Source organism: Macaca fascicularis, chromosome 9 (genome assembly GCF_037993035.2).
Source record: "Macaca fascicularis isolate 582-1 chromosome 9, T2T-MFA8v1.1".
Classification (NCBI taxonomy): Eukaryota; Metazoa; Chordata; class Mammalia; order Primates; family Cercopithecidae; genus Macaca; species Macaca fascicularis.
In genome coordinates, this window is record NC_088383.1 from 102,146,086 (window position 1) to 102,171,009 (window position 24,924).

Below are 24,924 nucleotides of genomic sequence, written 5' to 3' on the forward strand. Positions count from 1 at the left end.
TTGTCTTGAGAAAAAGCTCTTGTGCAATTTTTTGAGTTGTAAGTTGAACTAGATTTTTGAAAAATGAAATATCACTTTTACTTAAAACTGCAATTGACAAATATCACTTTTACTTAAAACTGCAATTGAATAACGTGGTTATTCCAATTGGAGTATGGGGCAGGCATTTTTTTTTTTTTTTAACATAAACAAAGCGAGCCTCTCACTCCAAGGAAAAGAACTCTTTATTTGTTGGTGATGACAAAATTCAAGCTTTCAAGTAAAATAATAGAGTGTTGGAAAACTTGAATCTGTAACAGTAAGTTTGATAGCTTCCCAACACACAAAGACTTTCTGATAAGTGATATTAACAAATGTGATTTAAAGTGTGATTTTTTCAATATTGTTTGATAAAATGTGTCATAACTCAGTGATCTACATAATTCCATGAATTTTCCAAATGATTGTACATTATGTTACAAAATCATGCATGAATAAAAGAGTCATTCAAAGTCCAAGAAAGACCAAGGATTTTAATGTAGCTGAGTATGAAAAATTCATTGATATGGTTTCAGGTTTCACATTGCAATTAACCTTTTTAAAAGCTACCACTTGAGTTTGGTGTTATATCAAAGATGAATATTCATAATTATCTGAAAAGGTTATTATAATACTCCTCCCTTTTCCAACTACATATCTATGTGAGGCCAGATCCTCTTCATATACTTCAACCAAATAACTAATTCCATCAGCTTAAATGCACAAGAAGATGAGAGAATCCAGTTATGTTTCTGTTCAGCAAGACATTAAAGAAGTTTGCAAAAATGTAAAATAGTCTCACTCTGCTTTCTGATTTACTACACAAAATGTATTTTGTAAAAATACATAGTTTATGTTAACAATTATGTTAACATTTTAAATTAAATACATAATTGATGTAATCTATGTTAGTAATGGGTTTGTTATTTTTATGGTTAAATCAATAAATATTTTTAAAATTTATCAGTTTTGATTTCTATTACAGTAAATATTGACAGGTATAACCCACATAAATCAAAGCTCTCTGGGGTCTTCAATCTTTTTTTTCTAAAGTATAAAGGGATCTCAAGACCAAAAAAACTCACGAGTTAAACGGCTCCCTAAACTGTGTAATGAGTGTTAACAAAATCAATAAATATATAAAACATTCTCTTAAAAGCATTTTGCTGTTTATCCACTAACTTCTAAAACCTAACACAGAGAAGGTGCCTTTGTCTCCTCTCCCACCCCCTGTGAAGTTTTATTTATTAATCAGTTTGCTTCCACCCACTGCTGAGGTCAATTATAATTGTGGTTCTATCTTAAGTAAAATTTATTCTACCAAGAGACACTTGAAAGAAGATAATCACTCTGATTCTATTTACACCCTCCTGATTAAAGAGCAATGAGTAAATTTATTAAAAGTTAGCAGAATCTCCTTGTTTGAAGAGAACACTCTCCCGACTTTGCCTTTTCTCTTCTTGTTATTTCTGTGTCCCAAATCCAAAGAACTCCAGTTGGGGTTGGCCAGAGAGAAGATGTCAAAACATATGGATGGAAACTATTCTGATTTCTTTGTTTCCAGCCCTAGGTTCACCTTTGATTCCCCATATGCACACGCAGAGTTCTTAATACGGGACCCTAGAATGGGCTTATGGGCTGTATAAAGCTCCTAAATTCTATGCAGAATATTAGCTGCACATGCAGTGTGCATTTCCCTGGAGGATACGGCCTGTGGTTTTCGTCAGGCACTTAAGAGGGTCTATGACTCAAAAAACATTCAGAATATCTTCCCTAAAGTTACGATTGTCAAAAATGTTCACTTTGATTGGTTCATCAAACTGAAATTGATTCAATCTATTGCTCATTTGGTTAGAGCAACAGATTCCATGGACCAGCTCTACCGCTTTCTCTTTCTTTCCCCAACATTCACTAGAATGAAAGGAAGAAAGGCACTGCCTTGCATGAGACATTAGAAGTGAAATATTCATGCCAGAAAGCAAAGCATTCACAATGCCATGTTTATATTAACGTCACAAAGACATCTAAGGAGGTGTCCTTGATTGAAAACCAGCCAACCTCAGATCACACTCTCAGAATGATCACCCCAGAGGGAGGGACCAGAATGGGCTAGAATTGACCCCAAACACCCTCACCGTTCAATGATTAGCAAATGACATAAAGCAGCCCCTTCTCAGGAATACAGCTTTTGCATTTAGTGTGTTTCACGTGACACAGTGAAGACATGTACCTTCAGAAAGATGGTTTGGGTTTTCCCACAGTATTTTCCAGATGCGTTCTCACCACTGGTGGAGTATAAGACCTGATGTGCGGGAATTCGTGCATAGGCCAGTCTCTTCTCTCCCCGGATCATCCAGATGATGATGTCAGGCATGCTGTTCTGTGGCTGGTCATGAGGATTGGATGGAAGAGGAAGCACAGCCATGGTTAGTCTAAATGGAGAGGGACTGAAGACCCTGCAGGTTGGACCCTCAGGGATTCATTTAGCAAAGAAATGCTGTGGTTAGGGCTCTGTCTCAAATTCCTGAGCTCCCATCTTCTAGAACCACACTGTGAGTTTGCAGGGCCGGGAGGCAGGCCAAAGGGAAGGGTGAGAAGCAGAGGCACAGCTTCATCTAGCAAAAGCCCCTCCTACTCTTCTCTGGGAGGTATCTTAGAAAATATTCCATCTTATCTCAAGCATCATTTGAAGAAAGTCACCAGCAGCAGTCAAAGCGTTATACATTGCATATATTTTACAGGACACAGGGTCTCTGGCTCACCATCGAATATTTGCCAAATCTGAAATATTAATTTTGTTTTCAAACCTCTTTTTTTCTGATTGTAAAGGAGATAATCCAGCTTCCAGGGCTGGATATTCAAATATCCCTATTGGCACAGAGTGGTATAAAAAATCGCTTCTCGGCCGGGCGCGGTGGCTCAAGCCTGTAATCCCAGCACTTTGGGAGGCCGAGACGGGCGGATCACGAGGTCAGGAGATCGAGACCATCCTGGCTAACACGGTGAAACCCCGTCTCTACTAAAAAATACAAAAAACTAGCCGGGCGAGGTGGCAGGCGCCTGTAGTCCCAGCTACTCGGGAGGCTGAGGCAGGAGAATGGCGTAAACCTGGGAGGCGGAGCTTGCAGTGAGCCGAGATCGCGCCACTGCACTCCAGCCTGGGTGACAGAGCCAGACTCCGTCTCAAAAAAAAAAAAAAAAAAAAAAAAAAAAAAAAAAAAAAATCGCTTCTCCTAAGTCCACTATAAAACCCTGTGAAAGTACCAAAGCAGAGAATTAAATTACCTATAATCCTGTGTGCTTTTTCAAGTGTATTTCTACCCACAAATATGACTACCTACCTAACCCTCTGATTTCTGAGGGACAGGAGGAGAATTAATATATATAATATATATATACACACACACACACATATACACACACATATATACTTTAAGTTCTAGGGTACATGTGCACAACGTGCAGGTTTGTTACATAAGTATACATGTGCCATGTTGGTTTGCTGCACCCATCAACTCGTCATTTACATTAGGTATTTCTCTTAATGCTATCCCTCCCCTAGTCCCCTACCCTCTGACAGGCCCCAGTGTGTGATGTTCCTCGCCCTGTGTCCAAATGTTCTTATTGTTCAGTTCCCACCTATGAGTGAGAACATGCAGTATTTGGTTTTCTGTCCTTGTAATAGTTTGCTGAGAATGATGGTTTCCAGCTTCATCCACGTCCCTGCAAAGGACATGTACTCATCCTTTTTATGGCTGCCTAGTATTCCACGGTGTATATGTGCCACATTTTCTTAATCTAGTCTATCATTGATGGACATTTTTACGTCCACCATCTTTTTAAAATCGTCACACAACAAAGCTAACTAGTAAGCGCTATGTTTATCTCCATTTTACAGATGGGGAAACTGAGGCTCGGAGAGGTTGAATACTTTGCCCAATGTTATACATGGTAGAAACAATGTTCAAATTCAGGTCTTCCCAACCCCAGCCAAAGCTGACATTTTAATCCTCTGAACTACAAAGATCATTCAAAATATTCTCCAACAGTACCATGAAAATGATAATGATTTGTCCACTTTTGAAGACATTTCCAAGATCACCAACTCAAAATTATTCCCCTGCTCTAATTTCAATCACATTCATCATTAGCATCCTCAGCCCAGTTACTCATTGATTTTTACAATCTGTCAGATCTGCTCAATACCCAAGATAATGTAGTACATTCTCTTTCCACCACCCTATTCTTGGTGCCATTTCGCAGAGCCCTTCTCCCATATCAGGTGACATTCGTGTAGTTTAAAAGTCCTACCTCTTCAGTCAGCTGCATTAATTTATCAAGCCAGTCCTCAATTTCTGCCAGTGTGGACTTCACATCTGTGGCTTCTGACCTCATCCTCACAGCTGCCTCATGTATCTGGGAGAGAAACCTGAATCGCAGCTTTCGGATCTGAGTATCGAGAACTGTGACGTTGGCTTTTCCTTCTGTGAGAGGCAATGTGTATCTAGAAAAAGGAAGGAAAAAAAGAAAGAGAGGATTTGAAGAATAACCTAATTTTAGGCTTCAGAACGGTCAAATACATTTGTTTGATTTCCATCTTGCAAACCACATCGACCTCCTAACTGAATCTACAAGCATTGCCTCGTTTATGCTGGAGTTGAGTGCATCTGGCATTGCCAGAGCAGACCTGCCAGTCTCTTAATGTTCATAAGGAATACAGGGAGATGAAAAATCCCAAAGCTATTTTAGGCCTTAGGGTTTAACTTATGGCCCAAAGAGTCACTGGAAAGAAGATGGAAACAGTGGCAGCTGAGAGAAACTGGCTTTCCCTTCTTTTGCTTCCTATAATCATTTTACAGACCCCCAAATAATGGAAGAAGGAGGGAGGTTAGAGACCATGTAGGTAAAGCGTACTTAACTTAGGGAATCCTGGGCCTCTAAGCAGTCTGTGGGTGGGTCTTAGAAGGTCTGTGAAACTCTGGAACTTATAAAGAAAACTGTGTCTATCTGTGTCAACACGTAGTGTGATGTAATGATAAACATAGGCTTTGGAGCCAACAACCTGGGTACTAAGCGTGGCTCCATTCCTTACTAGTTCTATTGTCTTGACCAGTCACTTACTTCCTTGTCCTCCTATTTTCAACTGTGGGACATACTTTTTAGGGCTGTTGTGAGAAGGAAACGAGTTGCTGTATGGAAAGCATTTAGAACAGTTGCGTAGCAAAGTCTAAATAATGTTGCCATCCTCGTCATCATCTCGTTGTCATCTTTATCATCATCATCTTATCAGATTCTCAAAGGGGCCCATGAACTCCAGAAAGATTTATGAACCACCCGTGTAGGCCAAATCTCCATTCAATATGAGAACTTGGATGTGTTGTGATGAGACCCCCAAGGGTTACTGAGAACAGCTGAGCTAGGGCCAGAATTAGCCTCTGCTGCCAGGCCTTGCCTCTCACCATGGCATCTGGTGGCACACAGGGTGATGTTTTCACCAGGTTCAGGAAGCTCTATTCACAGTGTCCCTACCTAGAATTTCCACTCACTTGAATTTCACCCAGCTTCTTCAGTGAAGAAAATCCTAGCATGACTTCCCTTAAACACTGAATTTCCTGTTACATAAAGTTTAAAAAGATTCCAATTTGATTCCTCAAAAACAGCTCATATCAGAAGTATAAATAGATGACTGTAAATCTTAAAATTCACAGACATTTTCCCCATGAAAGTTATTACCACATGTTTCTGTTTGGTTTCCTAAATAACTATGGCATTGCACTTGAAGGGTTAATTCCCCAGAGTGAGACTTTGAGGCAAAAAGATATCTGGAAGCTGTTAGTTCAAAAGTCACACTTGGGGCCTTGGACAAATAGATGTTGACGGTGAAATATGTGGCAGGAAGAGGGGCTGAGTTGTCAAACCCAGCTCTGGGCATCAGATATGTCATTTCACCTCTTTGGGCCTCTGTTTTCTCATTTACAAGATGAGGAGACTGAAGGACATGATCCCTTAGGACCCAGCTCTAACATTCAGAATTTAAACAAGCGCTCCAGCAGTACTTTGATTTGGGTTGCATTTCAATTACCGGCTTTACCACTAGGAGGCACAAGAAGACAGGGTGACTTAGGGCGTTAGCCCAGCGTGGGGAATAAAGGCCTTTTTGCTTGTGGAAAGCATTCAATATGGTTTTCTTTCGGAACTTCCCTGTCCACTGCTTTATTAACCAATATTTAAAATGAGTTTGTAACGAATCACTTCCCCCTTTGATTTCCATATGCTAAAAGATCTGAGCTGTTTCCCCTCATTGGTTATGAAAGGTCCGCTGGTTCAAGTCAAATCTACTGGTTTCGCCTAACAGAGGCTTGGCCACAATGTTTATTAGGCATTCAGTAAAAGAGCAAGTAAAAAGGCAGTTTCTAAAAATACGTTTATGAATTAGAGATATTGTTCTGAATGGCAAAATCGATGCTCCACCCCCAGATCCCATTCTCCGTAGAAGCCAGAAGTCACCCTTCTCCAGGGTGGGGGTCATCCTTGGGTTGATGAGAAGCAGAGGCTCAGGCTTGCTTCTTCCTCCCCTCCCCATCCCTGGCCTGAGGCTGCCTGGGACGTGCTTCCGGGAGTGGGGCCTCAGCCTCCCTCGGTTACTTTAGAACTGGCACCAAATCAGAAAGTGGAGCTTTTCCTGGTGGTGATTCAGGCACTCCTCCCAGTGAGGGCTTTTTACGAAGTTTGAATAATTCAAAATCACTTCTTAGACAAACATTAGAAACAATTCCTCAGGCTTTACAGTCTTAGAATTTCAGGGAGGAGAGCCTGGATAAAAATTCTAAGATAGGCGTAAGATCACTGTACCTCGTGTCTTCTATAACTTCATCTATCAGCTTCAGCCACAATTCAGCCAGCTGGTTTGCAGGAATTTTACCTTGTATCCCTGATTTTAGAGCCTCTATATTTGTTTGCTGAAGAATTTGAAAAGAGAGGAAATAATTGATAATTGTTTATTATGCCATTATACCTTTCATATAGTTTAACCTTTGAAATCACATAAATATTGTTATATATTCAAAAAAACAAATAAAATGAAACCAGCAAAGATAGGAGAGGGAACCCTAAAGTGGAATATAACCAGAAATAAAACAGACCTAATTCCATTTCAGATGAATAACGTAATTACACTAAACTAACCCAAGTAACTTTTGGAACAAAAGAGTATTTTGACCATGTACTCTTTGTTAAAAGGCAAAAAAACAAACAAACAAACAAAAAAAACCCATAAACATATTGAACTCTAATTAGTAGGCTTATTTTTCACAGTGGTTTACCTACAGATTTTAGGATTGAACCAAGGAGCAAATATATTAAGGATAACGAAGGCCAGATTTCTCATTGCTGGAGAAGAAAGTTAGAGATACAGAAACACGGAGGACTAGAATAAACCTTGTGGTACTGGACTGGAATTGGAAGTATCTTTATGAAGTCATGGCTTTTAATATATTGATAGATATAGAAATAAATAGACAAGTGTGTGTGTGCAAATTCGTTTGCCGAGAAGGCCTAGAAGCAATGATATTTCAGTAGTAGTGAGCACTCTAGTACCCAGATCTTGTTTCTAAAATGCTATTCCCCACTCAAAGGAAACAGTTGCTTGGAGAAATGGTGATTTACGGACTGGGGCAGAGAAAGTACGAGATAAGCTCAGAACATATGGTTCTATCCCATTGAGCACCTGCCAACAGAGAAGCTGAAGAAGAGCCTACCATGAGTATCAAAAATCCCAATGAGGGGAAAGGGAAAGCCACCGTCCTGTCCGCATTAGGCAGCTTGGTCAGTGGAGGGAGGTGATAAGAAGAACCAGGGTGAAAACTGCTGAAGAGCATCTCAAACACAGTTAGAATACAGGTGCAACTAATTCCTCACCAATGCCTTTGAGATGTACATTGCCTATCAACTGCAACTTTATTTTAGGGACAGTTATGATTAAGTCAATTTAAACCTATAGTTATCATCCCAGATTGCCTTTACAATGTAAAATATTCCACATTTTCCCATAGAGTTTTAGATCAAGTATACTCCTAAAACCCCATATGTTTTGGTCCAGCCCTGGTAGAGATTAGATCTTTAAAAAATTAATATTAACAAAATTTGGAAATCAAAACACCAAAGCCAGATGGATTTTATCACTACCTGACAGGAGTAACTTGGTGTATATATATATTTTTTTAGACAGAGTCTCACTCTGTCCAGGCTGGAGTGTAATGGTGCCCTCTTGGCTCACTGCAACCTTCATCTCCTGGGTTCAAGCGATTCTCCTGTCTCAGCCTCCCTAGTAGCTGGGATTACAGGCTCATATCACCACGCCCAGGTAATTTCTTTTGTATTTTTAGTAGAGATAGGGTTTCACCATGCTGACCAGGCTGGTCTCTAACTCCTGACCTCAAATGATCTGCCCACCTTGGTCTCCCAAAGTGCTGGGATTACTGGCTGAGCCACTGCACATGGCCAAGTAACTTAGTATTTTTGCTTAGTTAGAAATATCCCAAACATATCCCCCTTCTCCTCGCCAATCTAGTTGACCAATGTCAACTAGACGGATAATCACAGATATCATATATGTGCAGTTTGCACCAAAGGAAATCCCCAACCTCCAAACAAAAGAAGTTCCTCTAGTCTGCAGCAAGAGTGGAATGTGTCAGACATTGGTTCCTCTAAGCTACCTCTTCCTGCAGTGGAGATTTCCACTGCAAAATTCTCAGAGTTTTATATTGCTATTGGAATGAACCATATTCCACACAAAAATTATGGCAGAAACTATGAGTTCCTATTCCACCCCCACTCCTACCTTTTTCATCCTCCCCTCTTCCACAGTAAGAAAATTTTTACCTGGGCATACGCCTGCCCAGGCATAAGACTACATTTTCCACCCTCCTTGGAGTCACATGTGGCTATATGACTGGATTCTGGCCAGTGGAAAGTGAGTAGAAATTAGGAGTATGACTTCTGCATCTTTCCCTTCAAGAGAAAGGCTGATGTCATCTTCTCCCCACTGTTTACCACCGCTCCCCTCAGGCTGGAGGGCAGATGTAGTAGTGAGTTGCCTCTACCATGCAGACAATGATAACTACTGAGTGATGGCAGAGCAACCAGGGCGTAAGAGCCTGGGTCCCCAATACCACTGAACCTCCATACTAACTTAGGACCATCTACCTCCACTTTTCCTAGAGACATTACTCTTACCTTATTGATCACTGTATTGAGCACTGTTTTGTGTTATAGTGGCCTGACCTAATTCACCCTGCTTGGTGAAAAGGAAATGCAGAAAAAGAGAAACTTACCAGTCGTTCTGCCATAACTAGGAGAGTGTTCACTGCATCCAGGCGATGACTAATATCCTCCCAGTATGAAGTCAGGGTAACAACTGGCTTGGTGTGGGCCCAGGGCAAGTAATAATAGTAGTTTCCTGGTATAAAACATTGGAGGTCAATGAACACTGAACACTTAAAATGAAAGCATGTTTATTAAAGAGATGTGCAGACTGAGCTGCTGATTAATCCACAGGCTTAGGGAATAGCTTTAGGTGATCTGGTTCTTTAATTTGACTCAAGTAAGCAACTGAAGACTAGGAAGCTCTTTTTTATTCAGTCTGTTCTGGAATTTTCTCTGAGACACCCTAGTAGACAGAGCACAGCAATCTCAGGATCATTTAGTGATTCAGGGCCATGCATCTGAACATCAAAGATGGTTCCCTAATGTGGCAGCAGAAAATACAGACAACATAGGAAGCTAGACTGAACATGTCAGTCCCTAAAAATTGTTATTCTAAATAAATGTTTTTGTTGGAAGTGGGCAAAAGAAAGAATTTCCTGTTCTTTGAAAGCTTTAGCTGGCTACATAGGGGTTGGTACTAGAGCCTTACTGTGATTAAGAATTATTAACTGATATTTTCTAGGATGTCTTATATTTTAAAACTGATTGTACAAAAATTAAGTTAAAACTCTGGCAATGCTGTTGGGAAATTTGATCGGTATTCCTCTCTCCCTTCTCTGTACTCTCAATTTGTTGACAGTTTTATTGGAAATTCTCATACTTTACTTTCTATTATGATTTATTTTATAGAGTAGAATGTAAGCTCCTTAAAATCAGGGATCATTTCTCACCCATCTTTGTTCAAAGACAGCTATTTAATCCTCACATCAACTCTGGAGAAGAGAAAGAAACTGAGGGTTAGAATTCAGTGATGCGGTTAAGGTCACAGGCTGGCGAGTGACAGAGTGAAGATCAGAAGCATGATTTCCCAGTATCTGAGCCAGAGTCCATTCATTTCAACTACTCAACCTAAGAAAGATTTGGGGCTTCGTAGGGGTAGAAGCTGCTTTGGGGAGCTCAGTACTTAGCACAGTGGCTACCTTGGGGTCTTACAGGGCAAAACCAATGTTAAAGCTCAGCAGGGAGAGGGTGGCATTGGGGTTCAGCCTCTGGCAATGGGACCTGCAATGTCTTGGGTTTGGCCAGTCTTTAAGGTGCCTGAACCCCAACCATACTCTCTTCCTCATTCAACCTTTTCCTTCCCGCTAACCATAGGCTGGGGAGAACAGTGCCAGAGGGAAGACACAGTGCTTGCTTCCAGTCCCGTGGTGCACCCCCTGTAAAGGTGCAGAGGAGAGAACGGTTAGTGCCAATCTTACCATCAAATACAGCACGGCTGTATTGAGTTGTTGACGCCAAAGGTTTACAGGTGGTGTCAAATTTGTTGCCATAGTTCCCAATGCTGACTTCAAACTGAATGGCCTCACCAACATCTTGCAACATGGTGGCCGAATGAAACACGGCAGACAGGCTGTACTTCCGCCTTCGCTGGTATTTCTATAAAGTATGAGTAGACATAAGCTTCAGTGAAAGGCCTTTTGTCCTTATTTATATGTGGATTTCTAGCAGATACAATTCTAAACCTAATAAGTAGTGCTGAATTAAATGACAGGGGAGAAGGTTCTTGGACCCACCAGTTCCTCTTGCGCTCATACAAGTGAGCAAAGATAGAAGCACTAGAATGTCCCTTGTGGCATTGATTGAAATGGAGGGAAAAAAATGAAAACAGTACACATGTCTTTCAGTAGGCCACTTGTTAAACAAGTTACATTATATCCATAAAATAGAATGAAAGTTCATAAAAAGACTTAAATAGATCCATATGTGCAACCATGACAAAAGAATATTTTTTGGGCTGGGCACAGTGGCTCATGCCTGTAATCCCAGCACCTTGGGAGCCCGAGGTGGGTGGATCACTTGAGGTCAGGAGTTCAAGACCAGCCTGGCCAACACGGTGAAACCCCGTCTCTACTAAAAATACAAAAATTAGCCGGGCATGGTGGTGCACACCTGTAATCCCAGCTACTTGGGAGGCTGAGGCACGAGAATCACTTGAACCCGGGAGACAGAGGTTGCAGTGAGCCAAGATCGTGCCACTGCATCTAGCCTGGTTGACAGAGCAAGACTCCGTCTCAAAATAAATAAATAAATAAATAAATAAAAGAGTATATTTTAAATAAATCTATTAGATATTTTAATATTGGCATATTCATAAAGAAAGTCTGGAGGAATGTAACTCAAATTGTTAACAGCAGTTATGTTGGAGAAAGTGGAGAGATTATGGCAAACTTTACTTTCTAACTTACACATTTTTAATGATTTTGAATGAAGTATTCATTTCCTTTTTTTTTTTTTGAGGCAGGGTCTTGCGCTGTCACTAGGTTGGAGTGCAATGGCATGATCATGGCTCACTACAGCCTCAACCTCTTGGGGGTTCAAGTGATCCTCTGGCCTCAGCCTCCCAACAAGCTGCGACTACAGGTGTGTGCCACTGCACCCAGCTAAAGTATTAATTTTCTAATCAGAAATAACAATAAAGATTTTAATGTCAGATATAAATAAAAATAGGGAAATAAGGTAAATTTATTTTAAATTGAAATGGAAATCAAACCTTCCTTTTCTTTTTTTTTCTGAGACAGTCTCACTCTGTCACTCAGGCTGAAGTGCGGTGGCGCAATCTTGGCTCACTGCAAGCTCCGCCTCCAGGTTCATGCCATTCTCCTGCCTCAGCCTCCCGAATAGCTGGGACTACAGGCGCCCGCCACCGCACCTGGCTAATTTTTTGTATTTTTAGTAGAGACGGGGTTTCACCGTGTAAGCCAGGATGGTCTCGATCTCCTGACCTTGTGATCCGCCCTCCTCAGCCTCCCAAAATGCTGGGATTACAGGCATGAACCACCATGCCCAGCCCCTTTTTCTTTTTAAATTACTGGTTTACTGAGAGAGTAGAAGATAGGGTCAACAATAACCACACTGAGTACCTACCAGCCTACCAGAAATGACCATGAGCCCTTCAGGCCTTCCTTCATGGGCACATAAAATCTCTTGAATCCATATCCTGCCCCAAATCCTTGCTCAGCTGGCATATCTTCTTCTTTATGAGACATATTCCCACAGATCTTCAGGCACTGTGCCTTCTCTTGTCAAAGAGCCATGCAATGGTTTAGGTTGTTGTGTTTCGTTATGTACTGTGCATTCCACCATGCAATACTATCCACATCCTGTGTCTATTCTAGAACTCTGATGGTACCCAGACTCTGCTTTTAATTATTTTGGGTATATACCCAGAAGTGGAATTTTTAATTTTTTTTTTCAGACTGTGTCTTGCTCTTTCGCCCTGGCTGGAGTACAGTGGTTCGATCTCAGCTCATTGCAACTTCCGCCTCCTGGGTTCAAGTGATTCTCCTGCCTCAGCCTCCCAAGTAGCTGGGATTACAGGCGTGTGTCACCACACCTGGCTAATTTTTGCATTTTTAGTAGACACGGGGTTTTACCATGTTGGCCAGGCTGGTCTCTAACTCCTGACCTCAAGTGACCCGCCTGCCTCGGCCTCCCAAAGTGCTGGGATTACAGGCATGAGCCACCATGCCTGGCTGGAATTTTTAAATTTTTGAAGACTGTTTTAAGAACTTCTGACAGTGACTGAAGCTTGTGGTCTTGAAGAACCCCTGAACATCCTTCTATTACAGAGTCTCCATTTTGGTTAAAGGAGTTTTTGACATGGTATAATAAAACCCTCCAATAGGGTTTTGTCAAATCCCCTCTAGGCCTCAATCTTTCTAAAAAGTCTTCCTAAAACATTGGTTTGCAACCTGAGCTGCACATTGAATGACCTGAGGAAGCTTTAACCTGGGCATTGTGAGTCTAAAAGCCTCCCTAGCTTAGTCCACTGTCACCCTGATAGAGGGGGATTAGGGGAGCATGCCACTTGTCAAGAGCTCTGCTCAACTGTCCACAGCTAAGCCCCCTGGAATACCCATGGTCCAGAATGATGTGGAAATTCTGGGTTTGAGCTTGAATTGTGTCAAAACGAAAAAGTAGGAAGTTATTTGGATTAGTCAGAACTATATACAACATAACTTCTTCTTTGTAAACCAGCTAGGATGATAGGAGAAAAGGGAAGGAGCTAAAAATAGGAAGCATAATTTGTGGTCTGAATCAGGGCCCAGGAGAAAATGGCCGGTATTTAAGCTGGAGCCATCTGTTAAGCCAGGGGCTGCACAGGATGGAAAAGGTTCATGGGGAGGCTCGGATGTGGGGTGGGAACTACAGGGATGATACTGCAGCTGGGCCGGCTCTGCTCTGCAGGCCTCCACATAGCCAGGATTCCATTAGAACTCTGCGGATGCTCTCACGCAGAGCTTGCAAAATGACCCCAGAATCCCTGATAGGACCCCCCCCCCCCCCCGGAGAGTATGAGCCCTAAAAGCAATAGTTTGGGCTTCTGGCCATCAGCACAATTCCCAACAGAGAGGGAACATACTGTGAGCAAGCCGCCGAAGACGGAGCAGCTCTCAGGATCACCGGGCAAGCCAAGACTCCAGGAGGAGCACCCCCACCATCGGCTCACCTGCCCCAGAGCCAGGCTACCCTCCAAGATTCAGGCAGCTGAGAATTCTGCTGCTCCCTCAGACCTTTCCCACTTCCTCTCTGCCCTCAGGGCACAAACAGGTAGAGCGGGGAAGGAACAACAAACACCATTCAGAGAAGAACAGAGCCTGGGACAAGACCTGCCTACAACATGAGAAAAAGAATATAAATTGGGCTGGTGCGGTGGCTCACGCCTGTAATCCCAGCACTGGGAGGCCGAGGTGGGTGGATTACCTGAGGTCAGGAGTTTGAGACCAGCCTGGCCAACATGGTGAAACTCCATCTCTACTAAAAATACAAAAAATTAGCCGGGCATGATGAGAGGTGCCAGTAATCCCAGCTACCCGGGAGGCTGAGGCAAGAAAATCGCTTGAACCCAGGAGGTAGAGGTTTCAGTGAGCCAAGATCACACCATTGCACTCCAGTCTAGGCAACAAGAGTAAAACTCTGTCTCAGAAAAAAGAAAAAAAGAATATAAGTTGTAGTCTACTGGACTCAGGTGGGGTTAAGGCCTTGGGACTCTCCTTCTAATCATCAGTGACAGTGCACCTTGTAGATAAGGTGGTATAAAGTTTCAGCAGTCGATTTGGAAAAGGAGGTGATTTCTGTCAAGCAAGATATCGATAAGAGCTAAGAGTTCTTGAAAGTGGCTGTGGACACACAAGGCATGGGACGTTAAAGGTCAGTGACAAGGAGATCAGGTACAAGTGAACACTGCCCAGCATGCCACCTTCGGTGTGTCTACTAAAGGGAGCTGACACCTGATGGAGCAGCTGGAAGAACCTGAAGATGCTATTTCTAGCAACATTTTTGAGCCCTTAATGTGGGCCAGACCAATGAGAGCTCTCAAGGAGATTGTAGTTGAGTAGGAGAGAGAATGCAAGTGCATAGAATGCTCCCAAAATACATTCGGTCACATCTAAGGAGACTGGGGAAAGAGGAGCAGGGAGAAAGCGGTCCAACAACAGACTCTCGATCCTGGAGACAAAAAAAAAATGGGGTCCTTTAGTAGCAGGGCAGAGGTTCCAGAAGCCAGCAGGTATTAGAATAACACTGGGTTGGCAACCCTTGATCTTCTATCTGCCTGATTCTTACTATGGAAGTGGCCAGGCTGAACCTGCTGCATCCCTCCTGCACTGCAGCCTCTGTTGACCAGGCCCACCGGGAGCAATAGCTCAGTTCTGCTTTAGAAAGATGGGGAGCGCTTGGCTGTTTGGCAACAAAGTTGCCCGTTTGCTGCAGCCTTTTTAGCTTTACCAAAAAGTTTTGTTAGCTGCACAACACCCAGAACAGAGGACCTCTGAAGACGGACGAGGGTCATGATGATGTTACAGGTTGACTGCATTCATTCAGTCCTTCTGGCAGGTGCACAGATCTGCTCATTTCACTCTCTCCTGGGGCTCCTGGTTGCTTCAAGTGTGGCTACATCTTCAGAATCCCCGTTTCTCTCCCTCCTATTCTGTAACGCTGTTAGGTTTTTAAAATTTTTGCTTCATTTCACTTTTGATTAAATTTATTTAATTAAAAAGATGAACTATTTTGCTGTCTGTGTTTAATTATTCAGAGCAAAGAAAATGAATTCTGTTTTGTTTACCAGTCAATAAAAAGCTCTTCTTTTATTCTGTTGACATATTCCGTGGGCAATATACATTGTTGACTTTTTTTTTTTTTCTTTTACACTAAATTAATGAAATAAACTTCTTTGCCTGTATGTGTTTAACTATTTGCAGTGAAGGAAACTAATTTTGTTTCGCACTCCAGTTAATAAAGCATTTTTAAAATATTTTCTTGGGTCTCTTTCTCCTCCCTGCAACTACGGTTGTTTAAAACAAAGAGAAGCAGCATGAACTTAAATTACATTCTGGTGATGGAACAAAATAAAGAGGTACCATAATGGTTGAATGTCCATGGTGGCATTTCTGCATAACCCTGAATTCCAACCAACATTTCAAGAGCCAGCTCCAATCTGTAACTACTCAAGTCAAAAACCACCATGTGTCTCTACGGAGGCCTCCAAGTGGTTTCTGGCTATTCTCTTGCATGATCCTGGCTGTAACTAGCATGTAAACTGCCCCTTTTCCCACTCTCCCTCCCTTTTTTTTCCTAATTTTTCCTCAAGATCTATTGTAATTCCTGGACTTCGGAGTGGATCATGTTGTGGAATAGACAGAAAGACTATGACTAGGACCTTACTGACTTTTGTCTTTAACTAGTAAAAAAACAAAACAAATGATCATCTTTGCTGTAATAATTCATGGGGGAGAACGATTTCTTTCCCAGTGTGAAGTTACACGGATGCCCCATGGCTTGCTGCTGTGGCGATGCTAAGTTCCTTCCTGAGGCTGTGAGGTGGAGAGAGGGCAGTCTCAGGAGCCTGCTCCTTTCGTCTCAAAGGAGGAGACAGGAATGAAATTGGTACAGCTCAAGCACTGGACCACGGGATGTTCCAAACATGTGAAGCCTGGGGAATCCAGAAGACTGCTTTGGATGCTAACCTGCTGATATAGCTGTCTTCTGGAGTCAATGAGCAAGGCCACATTGCTCTGGGGAAGAAGGGATAGTTTCTGTTAAAGGGCATGGCTATTCTCCCTGTCAATCATCCTGCAAAGGGAGCTGATGTAACAGGCAGACATCGGACGACTAGAGGGAGAGGGCCCAGGCTCGCTGGAGAACTCATGGCGGTTGGGCCTGGACTCACATGAAGATGTGTTCCGGGCACCACGGGAGTTTGGGGAGAGCCTGGGGAACCCAGTCCTGCCACAAGGAGACAGGCTGTGAGTAGACAGGAAAGCTGACTGCCATGGACCCAGAACACCAGCCTGACCCCATGAACTTTGAGAATAGCCACATTTTGCAACCACGTTGTCACCCGTTTTACTGTATTTTCTTATTCTTATCCCAAAAACTGAAAGTGAAAGCTTATTAAAAGTTGCTGTTTGGTTTCTGCTGTAAAGTGGGGAAATCAGGGCAGGGCCTGTCCTGTGTGCTCGGAACAGAGGGTGACAGCAGCCTGGGGCAGCTCGGGGGCTGGCGGTGATTTGCAACCCAGCAAGGAGGGCCGCCGACAGAGGGGTATCCATGAGCTGGCTGTGCTGGCAAACGATTCAGATTTGTGCAACACACAGGCATCGACCTGGATTCTCAGAAATGGTTGAGGAAGTCAACTGGGAAGATTTCCTGTCTTCAAGGAGGAAGCAGGGTTCACAGCCATTGCAATGTGAGCCCTCAGCACACCTGCCCTCCCGTGCTGGGAAGCCTGAGGCCCACCAGCCACCTCTGAAAATGGAAATGAGTAGTGGTGGCACCTATAGCTCTTGGTGCCAGCAAGAAGTGGCTGTTACAGCCACTTCCCCATGACCCCTAACACCAGTTAGCAAACAGGTCATTCGGTTTGTGCAAAAACCGTATCAGTGCTCTTGCCAGTTTTCAATAGGGTATTAACATCTCAAAGCATGAAGCAATCCTCAAAGGGCTGTTCTAGAAACATGCAGATGAGTGCGTTCATTGTGAGTTGGGTTGCCTTGCAACACCCCCAGCTACCCCTTCAGTCCCCTGGAGGTCTCCTTTTCTATACCATGCATTATTCACACTCTAACATTTACCTCAACAACCAGCAGGTCATCATTTGCAATGGGCTCAAGCTTTTTATCTGGTGGTGTCTTCTCAAGAAAAGTGGCTAATTCAACCAAGATCCTGCCTCTGTAGGCAACTCCTTCCCCCTGAAAGGCAATAATCCAGGATTATTCCTCTAGGTAGCAATAGCAAAAAGAATTGTGTCTCTATTCAGGCTAATAAAACTGCAAAAAGTTCCTCCTTCCCATGGCCCTAACTTTCAAAATGAATCAGTCAGCAACTCTCCCAGCTGGATTCAGGTCTGTGGTGTTTGAAAGAAGAGCCACCGGCTTTAGGACAGATCTCAAAGAACACCTTGGGATGCCAGGGCTGAAAAAGATCTTAGCTACGACCAAGGTCAAAGGCCTTCAAACCATGCTCTAGGCTCCAGAAGGAGGTTGCGGAGCCTGGGAGGTAGGAGGTGGATGGGGCTCTAAGTCTCCCTTCACCGTACTTCAGCAGGGAAGCTCTGCATTTTTCTGTGTTAACTTGGCTGCTTTTCTCCTCTTCTCAGAATAGGGAGGCTGCCATGTTGGCAACCAGGGCAAGTCTCAGAATAGCCAGGAAGTAAAAGAAGAAGATGTAGGAGGAAGATGTTCTGGGTGCAGCTTGGAATGAGGATGAAGAGTGGCTACTCCTCCTATGACACCCAGCAGTGCTGGCAATAGAACCTTCTGGAAAGGACGGGAGGGCTCCCAACTCTACAGCCAGTCTTTTACCCTTCCCCTCTCAGGGCTTTTTCTCTCTAGCTTGGTCCCTTTCTTGAGCCTTGGAGATACCTAAAAGACATTTGGCTTCTGTTGTAGTAAAAAGAGCGTTTCCCATCTCCGGGTTTCCATGTCTTCATCTATGAAATGAAAGGATTGATCAGATCAAGGGTAATAAAGGGTTTCAGGGAGCATGTCATTGCCTAGTGCTTGGTAAATTCCTGGAATATGATATTGAAAAGAATTCCAAGGCAGCACAGGGGCTTATTAGGAAAGAGAGCCAGCATTGATTATTGATGTCTACCATAAGCATAGAAGTTGGGGGAAATGGCCATTGGCCATCCCCCAGTGAGATCATCTCCACAATCTTTTCCTATCTTTGCATTCTAAGTGTTAGGGAGTATGAAACTTCTATCCTGCAATACTTGATCAGACATTATAAGAAGAAATAATCACATTAACCAATGTTGATTAATAACCACCTTAATTGAGAAACCAACCTTTCCAGTATTCAGCTCATCATAGGGGTCTGGGAATCCTGTGTATTCTCTGGGGCTTCCGTAAAGATTCAGGTAACAAGGTCCAAATGTTGGAACAAAGCCTACCTCTGTTTCTCCTGTGTTTACTGAGAAAGAAACATCATCATTAGGCGTTAGGCTCTTAACATTCAATCTATTGAAATAAATATTAGTTATTAGTTAGGTGAGACTATTTTCCTCCATTTTGTGAGTTAGTTGTATTAATGCAAGTTGTAAGCACCATGAGGCTTGCCGTATTTCTCTTTTCTTATTGCTACATAAAATATTAAATAAAAACATTTGCAGATAGCACAGGTAAACTTATTTTTATAAATATATAATGTTATTTAAATAAAGAGCAATTAGACTTTGAAGTTGACCTTCACATTTTTTGCAAGTTTATAATGGGCATTGTATTAAACATGCCATTGCCAATTGGGGCAAAAATTATATTGTTTTGGGAAGTCACTTAAATGACATATTATATGAACTTCATTTGTTCCTCTAAAGTGTCATTTAATATTCAGTAGTTAGTATAACTCTAGCAGATGCTGTTAAAAATACAAGATATTTTTAAATTTTATATGTGCTAATAAACTGCCTGCCTGTGGTTGTAAGACCATGTGATATTCACAAGTGACATGAAGATTCCCATTCATTCCTTTCTATCTCTGGTGGTCATCTGATTAGCTCCTTATTTCTGCTACCTGGTCTTAGCAAGACAACTTCTCAATAAAGGGCACTGAGGACAATATAATTAAATAGCTGAAAATGGGGAAAGTGTGGGTGAGGCTGGGGAAATATGCCTTCAGTAACCTGAATGGCCCCCATATGGGAGAGGGATGGACTTATCTCCAGAAGCAGAGTAAGGACCACTGCTGGGAGTTACAGGGAGATCAGCTTTGGTTCACTCTGTATAAGGCAGAACTTTCTGTGAATTAGAAATGATAAACAATGGGACAGGTTGCATTAGGGACAATCAGAAGAAATGTTGAGGCAAAGCCTTCAGCCTATTTTTCAGCATGTTTTCAGGATAATTCCTGTTATCAATGAGGTTGAACAGATCATATCTATGGCCCTTTCCAACTATATGCTTAAAACTAAGGGAGAAAGATAAATATGGAGCAGCGTCATCAGAATGATGCCCATTAATAAATAATTTACCTAACCCTATAGACATGTACTGAACAATCATTTTCATTATGTGAGGCTCTCTGTATGTTTAAGTGGGCGTGTACACGTTTGTGGGGAGATAGAAATCATGGACACAGGCAGAAAAGAGCTGAATAGCAATCTCAGTGAAGAGAGCAAGAAAAAAGAAACATTTAAGATGTACAAAAGTAATGCATATGCAGCCTAAAGTTGAGATTTGGTAACACCCTAGGATGCTACATGTCACACATGTTTGGAAATCTCTTATGAAACCCAAAGAGGGACCAGCAGTTTCTTCAACAGAGAGTTCTCTGAATCATGTTATCATCTTGAAGACAGATAAACAGGAGGAATGACTATATACATGAACATATAAATTGGCTTGGCTTTATCCACTGTGGCATATGGAACATTGCAAAGATGATTAATTGATCACTAATAAACAGGGTTTGGACTTCTTTCTGTGTGCTAAAATATTTTGTTTTAGTGGAGGGATGTTGGGTGAGAACAGAGAATTAAAGCAGAGATTCACAGAGAGGAAAGGAAGTCATTTTTAGAAGTTGAATCACACACGAAAAAAGATTAAAAAAAAAGAGAAAGAAGTTGAATCACAGAATATTCCAGTAAGAATGGATGTTTAAGCTACGGCGCCACAGTCATGTCACATTATGGATGGGCAAGTCAAAGCCCACAGAAGTGATGCAACTTGTCAAAAGTCCCACAAACTGGCAGATTTAACTCCATACCTTGAAAAAAAAAAAAAAAAAAAAAAAAAAGCTCAGAAAAGGATACCCTCCACTACCCACCCCATCCATTCCTTTGGTCTAACCTCACCTCTCCTCCACCTGGTTCCCATGATTGACTGTGCTGTCGTGTGTATTTGCTTTTTGTTAAAGATCCCCAGGGATTGAAACACAAATTGTCAAGAATGATCCACTGCATATCAGCTTAATGCCAGGGGCTTAATTATTTTTGTCCAACAAATCTCTCTTCTGGTATGTTACCCCTTTGACTTGTTTCATTGCACATTAACAGAAGGAATCTTCCTTCTTTTTTTTTTTTTTTTTTTTGAGACGGAGTCTCGCTTTGTCGCCTAGGCTGGAGTGCAGTGGCCGGATCTCAGCTCACTGCAAGCTCCACCTCCCGGGTTTACGCCATTCTCCTGCCTCAGCCTCCGGAGTAGCTGGGACTACAGGCGCCCACCACCTCACCCGGCTAGTTTTTTGTATTTTTAGTAGAGACGGGGTTTCACCATATTAGCCAGGATGGTCTCGATCTCCTGACCTCGTGATCCGCCCGTCTCGGCCTCCCAAAGTGCTGGGATTACAGGCTTGAGCCACCGCGCCCGGCCAGGAATCTTCCTTCTATGTGCTCACATCGTAGTGTAGACTCCTGGGAAAACCCATTCTCTAGGCCAGGCATGGTGGCTCACGCCTATAATCCCAGTACTTTGGGAGGCCGAGGCAGGAGGATCACCTGAGGTTCAGGAGTTCAAGACCAGCTTGGCCAACATGGTGAAACCCCGTCTCTACTAAAAATACAAAAAAAAAAAAAAATTAGGCGTGGTGGCAGATGCCTGTAATTCCAGCTACTAGGGAGGCTGAGCCAGGAGAATCACTTGAATCCAGGAGTTGGAGGTTGCAGTGAACCAAGATCATGCCATTGCACTCCAGGCTAGGCGACTTGAGCAAAACTCCATTTCAGAAAAAAAAAAAAAAAAAAAAAAAGAAAGAAAGAAAACCCATTCTCTCATAAGCTAAGTCTCTTCCTGCTTCCAAAGTTTCCTAATCCATTTAATGCACCGTGGTCACATCAAACTTCCCAATGTCCTTGCTGAAAAGCCTATACAAAAATAAAATAAAAATCCTTTAGCCTGCCATCAAGGATTTCCTCTGACCTAGCTACAACCCACTTTCCAACAATATTTTCCATGCCTCCTTTAGCTTTTTGAATCCCCTTCATGTTTTGGATTCCTACAAATAATTACTGTATATTTTAGTTTCTAGAACCCTACATAGCTGCACATCTCTGTGACTAAAGTATCACTTTTCAGGGGGAGTGGCAGGATTTAAGTATGTTGTATTTTGATTTCCTAAACACCTACTACTGGTTCTATCATGTGATACTACTACAAAAATATTCATTGATTGGTTAAACAAATGAATAAAGGAATAAAGTGCTTGCCCATCTGCCAAGGTCACTGCAAATCTAAGGACTACTTAATATTCATATAAAGTGTGATTATAATAAAATAGATTGTTTAAAGCAAATAAGAATTGGGCATTGTGTCAATTACATATTTACATGATATCACCTTATATTTGCACACAGCTTCAGAGTTTGCAAAGCTTTCCCACATGCAATATCTCTTTCCTCTCTTACCACAACCCTGGGAGATTATTGTGGCAGGGCGAATCATGCTTATCTGACAGATAATGAACCTCTCTAAACCTCAGAGTCTTCGTCTATTAGGGGAACAAAAGCATCTGCCCTAGGAGAGTTGTGATGGTCAAGCGTGTGACAGTATTGAGCAAACTTGCAAAAAATGACAAGTTCTGTGCAAACCAAAGGATGTGTTATGATCCCTCATTTTGTGGGGAGGGGAAGATCTTCAGGTTGCAAACTAAAAAACGTTCAGTATTTTCCAACCTAGAGATTCACATTGATATTGGGGGAAAGTTACTTGATAAATTTCAGAACAATTGATTTAGTGCTCCATATCTCTACCTACTGAACATAAACGATAACAGAAAATGTTATATCTCACAATAAATTATTTGCAATAAAGTCAAATACGATGGTGTACATTTAGCTGAAAGCACGAGACATGGAGCAAAGCCTGGTTAGCACATTTCTTTTAAGCTTAGCCATGCAGGACAACCATATGGCACTAACACAAAAATTATTACTCTAGCGAAACTATGTTGAGACAGCAAAATGTCAAAAAAAGTTCTAAAGACAGTCAATATATTCTTAATAAGATAACATTAGCTAGGAAGATCTAACAGAAAGCAAAATTACGAAGCATAAACCTGTATATGATGCAGCCCCAGTTCCCGAAGATGAGAAATCTATATAGTAAAAATATAACTGGTTAAACAAGAAAAACACAGGCATTATGAAACAGACATTGAAAACATTAATCAAATCCAGTGCCAGGTACGTGATTTAGCAACACCAGAAAAATCCCAAATTCAGACCCAAGTCACATATGACCCTTTTGTAATGCATACAATTCTCATTGGTTAAATGCAAAATGACACCTGATTTTGTGACAACAAGCAGAACCACCACACGTGAGTAACTCAATCTCACCCAGCCCCAAGGAAGCCAGGAAGCAGAAGAGCTAGCTGCCCAGGGACAGAGGGGTCCTGGTGAAGTTACCAGCATTTCACGTTTTTAATAAAACATTTATTTATCTTACGGCTTAGTTGGGACCAACATCAAAAAATCTAAGTAAATGTGGTCTTAGGCTGTGTAAGCAAAGGCCTGGAGTTCATTGCACATTTGATTGAAAGCATGGTTTGTTTCTTTGTGGGGGGAAAGGCGATGTTGACAGCCCATTGTTATTTTAAGACCCTGTAACCCCATGGTCTGCAGGGCTTGCAATGAGAGGCCCCAGAGACAGAAGCTAAAATTGTTTGTAGCAATCTCTGTTTTTAGTTCTTCTGGATGTTACCACACGTCACTAAGCAAAATGCTTATGCCACTATTTCTGAATAATTATCTTTAGATATTATTTAATGGTTTCTTATGAATAATGAATGGATTTCAGTCATCTTTACCCTCCCCCCATATAGTTCCAGCATGGTTTTTATTTCCTGTAATGGTCACATTTATGATTTTATCTATAGTCATATTGAGATTCCTGACTTGAAGAGAAGAGGCTATTAGCACCCCTGCCCTACCTCCACTCCTCTTCCTCCTTCGGCTTCTCATCTCTATCTTCCATATTTTTACACTGTAATGGGTGATGACATCTACACTTTGTCCAGAGCTTTGGTTACAGGTTAAATTTTAAAAATCAAAAATCAAAATAAATAGTGCTTACATTCTAGCAACCATATAAATATTATTCTCTGCAGAGAAAAGGAAAGGGCTGTGATTACGTTTCCTTCATTGCAGCTCCAGTGTTATGATCACTATGCTACTCAGCAGAGAACATTCAGATGGAATCTCTTTCTTACCCTCTATCATTTGCTTAAAATAATGCCACATATAATTATTCATTCATTCATTCATTCAAGATGGAGTCTTGCTCTGTTGCCCAGGCTGGAGTGCAGTGGCGTAATCTCGGCTCACTGCAACCTCCACTTCCCAGGTTCAAGCGATTCTCCTGCTTCAGCTTCCTAACTGGGATTACAGGCCCTCAACCACCATGCCCAGCTAATTTTTCCATTTTTAGTAGAGACGGAGTTTCACCATGTTGGCCAGCCTGGTGTCGAACTCCTGACCTCAAATAATCTGCCCACCTTGGCTTCCCAAAGTGCTGGGATTATAGGCATGAGCCACCACACCCAGCCATGTACCTTTATATTTGTACTATATGTCTGTTCACCACCTTGTCTTCTGATTGCCTTTATATTTCCCCCCCTTCTGGAGACAGGAAATCTATATGTTCTTCACCATATCTCTAATATCTTCTTCATCTTCTAATATCTAATACTATATATATATATGTATTTTATATATATATATATAAAATAACCAGGTTCTTATTTATGTTATCCATTGCTTTTAACAATGTTTTTTCAAAATATATAAAAGACCTTAAACAAGATAAGGTTGAGAGGAACCTTGGGTTCCCCAAGACAAAATTTTGTCTCAAAGTCTCTTACTTTGTTTCCTGTGTTTAATCTCTCAATATGTTTAATCTATTGGCAATTACAATAATTTTAGTTTTGGTCACAAAAAATAAGCCACTGGGCCGGGCACGGTGGCTTACGCCTGTAATCCAGCACTTT

The 24,924-nt window shown here is 41.9% G+C and overlaps 1 protein-coding gene across 6 annotated transcripts in view; it reads right to left on the reverse strand.

Moving 5' to 3' along the window:
• MYOF (myoferlin) overlaps window positions 1-24,924 on the reverse strand; it is a 172,810-nt gene that overhangs the window by 64,745 nt on the left and 83,141 nt on the right. For 4 of the 6 annotated variants that reach the window (XR_012417954.1, XM_074002214.1, XM_005565965.5 and 1 more), the window contains 8 exons: window positions 22,993-23,031; window positions 18,791-18,915; window positions 17,574-17,690; window positions 10,701-10,878; window positions 9,351-9,475; window positions 6,871-6,977; window positions 4,330-4,522; window positions 2,249-2,404 (listed from right to left, as the gene is read on the reverse strand). Coding sequence is in view for 5 of the 6 variants with exons in the window: in XM_074002214.1 (XP_073858315.1) it covers window positions 2,249-2,404; window positions 4,330-4,522; window positions 6,871-6,977; window positions 9,351-9,475; window positions 10,701-10,878; window positions 17,574-17,690; window positions 18,791-18,915; window positions 22,993-23,031 (1,040 nt within the window). In the remaining variant the exon portion in view is untranslated. The remainder of the gene's footprint in view (window positions 1-2,248; window positions 2,405-4,329; window positions 4,523-6,870; window positions 6,978-9,350; window positions 9,476-10,700; window positions 10,879-17,573; window positions 17,691-18,790; window positions 18,916-22,992; window positions 23,032-24,924) is intronic. The other 2 variants (XM_074002215.1, XM_005565966.5) reach the window with 1 other exon arrangement.